General features: G+C 45.1%; 1 protein-coding gene across 1 annotated transcript; it reads left to right on the top strand.

Annotated features, from left to right (window-relative positions):
* Nucleotides 1-2,075: 2,075 nt before the first annotated feature.
* On the top strand, nt 2,076-4,118 carry LOC113745443 (uncharacterized; the record flags this gene model as incomplete). The annotated part of the gene is made up of 5 exons (XM_027276987.1): nt 2,076-2,240; nt 2,417-2,712; nt 2,778-2,886; nt 2,968-3,069; nt 4,037-4,118. Coding segments are annotated over exons 1-5 (754 nt in total), but the record flags the coding sequence as incomplete, so codon positions are not given.
* Between the last annotated feature and the right edge of the window lie 511 nt (nt 4,119-4,629).

Genomic DNA, 4,629 nt, shown 5'->3' with positions numbered 1-4,629 from the left:
TCGATGTCCATCTGACACGAGAGTTTAAAGTAGAAGAGAAACAGGACAGAGCGAACAATAAGATCTGAAATTTTTTACATGGCCACTGCAAAAAAAAAAAACAACAACGTACCGATTGAAGAGGGGGACGGCATTTATGGACTCACGAAGAACAGAGATGGCCATTTCTGGCCCGGGCAACGCCGGCCCCTGGCCGGTCTCGAGGCCAACGGCTTCTTGCCCTCGTTGTTGATGAGGGCCTGGTGGCCATGACAGCTTCTGTTGAGTCCTTTAGGAGCTTCGCAGCCTCCGCGGGCTCACCGGCGGGCAGTTGGTGGTGGTTGGCGGAGCTTCCGGCGGATTTGCGTGGCCCTGCTATTCCGACGAGCAGATGCCTGGCCCCTCTCGAGGTATGATGGTGGTGTGGGGCCGGCCAACCTTCTGAGGACTGCAGGTCGCCTGCTAGGGAAAAGCAAGAACATTAAGAGAGGACAATGGGCCATGCAGAACATACTCATATTAATTCATCATAATAATGATAAAAGAAAACATGTTGTGCACATAGAAGAAGGCCAGTTAAGGATTCTCTTTCAAAGTCAGCACTTACCTACTTGAGGCGGGGGATGTTTGTTAAATAAAAACTCCCCACCGTCAGTATGTGACCTGAGACCAGCCGAGGGAGGTATTGAGGACATACCCTTGGGCCCGGCTGATCTAGACACCGCGTTTCTCCTGCATTTTTGTGGTGCCTTCGGGGCCAAGAAGATGAATTGACATACTCTTGAACGTAGGCGTCTGTAAGGATGGATAAGATTAATGTAGCGTTGAAATGATACACACTCCCCACCACACACCCCAAACAAATAAAACCCTGTGTCTTTCTTCACCCAGAGAGGCGCCTGAGGACGGAGCCCGGATTTCGACCCCCTACTCTTTCCGGTGAAGTAGGGGGCCATTGGCCCTGTGGACCCATGCGGGCCCACCCTTGGCCAGCTGGGCTTGTATCCCTAGAGAACAAAAAACAAACGTTGTAACACCAATGCTAACATTGACATACATAGCCTCCTCGGTTCTACACTTGGTCAAGATTTGCAACAACACCATTATCGATGAACTTTATCCATCTCCCACTCACATCCTCCTCCGATTCCACGAAGAGCCCCTAAAGGGACCTGGTGAATGAATGAAAGACACAAAAAATGGAAGTGCTTTTGGTGCACACTAGGAAGTTTCTCGTGCGCACCAGAAAAATTCTCGTGCGCACCAGGAAACTTTCCCGTGCGCACTTGAAACTTTCTCGGCCGCACCAGAAATTTTTAAAGTGGGCACCAGAAAACCTTTCTAGTGCGCACCAGAAAGCAGACCAAATGCCAGGTAACTGTCCACACTGAAGTTTGCCGGTAATGTTCAGGTAGACCATACAAAACCGACTGCTCATTGAACTAGTGGTCTTCTATTTTGATCTAGGCTTCATTACAAAAGACATTGTGCATTACTTGCAAGTCGCATGAGTTATATCTTGTCTGAAAGACATTCTAACGAATTTGAAGTTTCCATGGTCTGTTCGACGCAAGGGTACTCCAAATTGGATCGTGTTGTTAATTTATATCATGAACGTTACAAACATTGGCCAGCTCTGTGGGGTACGTTGGGATGTACACAAAATGCAAAAGAGAATGGACTACACATCAAGAAGGAACCAATACGCTTAATTCCTAAGAACTTGACCCAAGAGGCGCTGAACTAAGAGAAAGGAGAAGGGCTCCATCGCCGCAGTTATTCGCAAAAAAAGGACCCAATTACTTTGCATTTGGATTCATACGACAAACTGAAACCCTTTGGTCTCTGATTACGGGCCTGCATGATGGCTTTTCCCGAAAAATCATTTGGATGAATGCACAAATTTTCCCCAGCAGTGATCCAAACAGTCATTGGAGGCACTACACTGGAGTCAGGTCCAGAGCTTAGGGTGGGTGTCCACGGATTGTCAGAGGTGACGTGGCACATAGCATGGTTAAATAGGGGGGATTTCAACCGTTTTTCTCTTTCGACCCCCACTCTTTCTTTTGTCTTGGACCGCTACCTTGAAGGGTCAAATGAAGGCGCCCCCGAGAGACCCGAAGCCCCGTTACAGGTTCTTCGGGTACCTGGCGGCGTACCTGTCCGCCATCTATGGCCACAGGACGGGCGTGCTGACGCGGATGCGCGTCAGGGAGGTCCGGGCAGCCATAGGTGGCGACGACACGGGGTACCTCATCAATGTGAGTATCGTTAGAGTCTCTTTGGATCTATTTCTCTCATTAAAAATGAGTAACAAATTGTTCTCTTTATTCTGGGGAACTTTTGTTGATATCTTTAACGTCGGTTAAAAGTTGGCTTCACAGCTGGATACCACTGACTGACCTCTCTGCTTTCTGTCATACTTTGTCTTCTGCAGGTCATGGAGCACAAGACGGTCCGAAAGTTCGGCACTGCCCAGATATACCTCGAGGCCGAGGAGTATGGGTGGTGCCGGACCTGGCTCCGCCTCCGCGCCAGGACAGTCCCGACCAACGGGTACTTTTTTTCTTCCCTCGGCCGGGGGGAGGCCAAGGACATGGCCCGATACTTCCGGGGGGCATGGTCCGAGATGGGGCTGAAGGGGGCCCCGTCCATAATGGACATACGGACCGCTGTGTCCACTTTTGTGAGTATCAAAAACACAAAAGACATTAATTCAATGTGCTTTTTTTTGTTGTTGTTGTTTTTTATACTGACAGATTCTATGCTCTGCATAAAAACCTAAAACGAGCAAAGAGCATCCGGGAGCTCTTTGTGTGTCTGGCCGTGAAAGAGCCGGAACAGGCTGCTGCTGCTGCTGCCGGGGCTGCTGCTGCTGCCACCACACAGCCCCGGGAGGAAAGAAAAGTAAGTTGAAACCATGTCATCGCTATCACACCGTAATACACATTCACTGAGCTAATTTTGTTCATGTTCTTCATTCTGAAGGGAACACCTAGCAAGAGGGTTGCCGCCATAAACAAAATGGCTAAAAGAGTGAAGAGGAAGGTCGGCCTGTCCCCCAACGGCCGGAAACGTAGACCCGTGGTGGTGCTGAAGAAATTGTGAACAAAAAAAAACAAAACAAAACAAAAAAAGTTCTGAAGTATTTTGTTGTTTGTATTTTTTAAAAAAAAGACAAAAAAATAGTTCTGAAGTATTTTGGTATTTTGTAGTTTGTATTTAAAAAAAAAGACAAAAAAAATAGTTCTGAAGTATTTTGTAGTTTGTGTTTTTCTTTTAAAAAAAGAAAAAAAAATGAAGTTTTGTTTGTTCTTGACAGTAGTGTGTATTTGTAGTTTGTTTTTAAAAAAAGAAAAAAAGAGTTCGAAGTATTTTGTGGTTATTTTGTGAGTTCGGATTAAAAGAAAGAAAGACAAAAAAAAGAGTTCTGAAGTATGTTTGGGTATTTGTATTCGTTATTTAAAAAAAAGAAGACAAAAAAAAAGAGTTCGATTAGTATTTTGAGTATTTGTAGGTTGTATTTAAAAAGACAAGAAAAAAAAGATTCTTACGTATTTTGTAGTGTTGTATTTAAAAAAAGGAGAAAAAAAGTTTGAGTAGTTTTTTGTCCTATAAAGAAAGAAAAAGTAGCTGAGTATTTTTGTAGTTAAATTCGTAGAATTTAAAAAAAAAAGAAAGAAAAAAGATTTTCGGAAGTATGTTTGGAGTTTGTAATTTTTTAAAAAAGAAAAAAAAAAGGTTCTGAGTATTTTGGGTATTTGTCCGCATCTATGGCCACAGGACGGGGCGATGGCTGACGCGGATGCGCGTCAAAGGAGGCCCGGGCGGCCAATAGGTGGCGACGAGACGGGGTAACCACCCTATCAATTGTGAGTATCGTTAAGTCTCTTTGATCTTTTACTCATCATTAAAAATGAGTAACAAATTGTTCTCTTGATTCGGGGGACTTTTGTTGATACTTTTAACGGTCGAATTAAAATTGGCTTCACAGCTGGATACAACGACCTGACCCGCTGGCTTTCTGTCATACTTTTCCTTCCTGCGGTTTCTGCAGGTCATGGAGCACAAGACTGTCCGAATGGGGACCCCCCTGGGTAAGAACGGGAACCCCCTGCTCCCCCTGGGGGCGGTTTTCGGTATGCCTTTTCCCCAAACGGAAAAGGCGAGACAGGGGATACTTTCCCTAACTTTCCCTAACTGTCCTGAGGGAGAAGTCTACAGAGTCTGTGTAGCCAAGTTTGTGCAGGACCGTTAAGTCCCTGAAAGCACAAAAAGATGTTTCATTTTTCTTCTCAAGCTAATTTTCAAGTGATCTAAAACTCCAACTACGGAGTTGCGGAGGGATCTCCAAATGCACGAAAGGCATCTTTCATATTTGTTTTTAAATCCCATATCTCCTTAGTGATGTGATATATATATATAGAGAGAGAGAGCAGGAAGCCAGAAGTAAAGCAGTCTCCTCTGATGTAGCCTCTTCTTTTTACCGTTACGTCCCTGAAAGCACAAAATTATATGTTTCATTTTTCTTCTCAAGCTAATTTTCAAGTGATCTAAAACTCCAACTACGGAGTTGCGGAGGGAGAAGTCTACAGAGTCTGCGTAGCCAAGTTTGTGCAGGATCTGCTCAGACGCGAACTTTACGTGTCC

The sequence above is a fragment of the Larimichthys crocea genome, unplaced genomic scaffold, assembly GCF_000972845.2.
Source record: "Larimichthys crocea isolate SSNF unplaced genomic scaffold, L_crocea_2.0 scaffold76146, whole genome shotgun sequence".
Classification (NCBI taxonomy): Eukaryota; Metazoa; Chordata; class Actinopteri; family Sciaenidae; genus Larimichthys; species Larimichthys crocea.
This window is presented reverse-complemented; position numbering and strand designations above follow the sequence as displayed.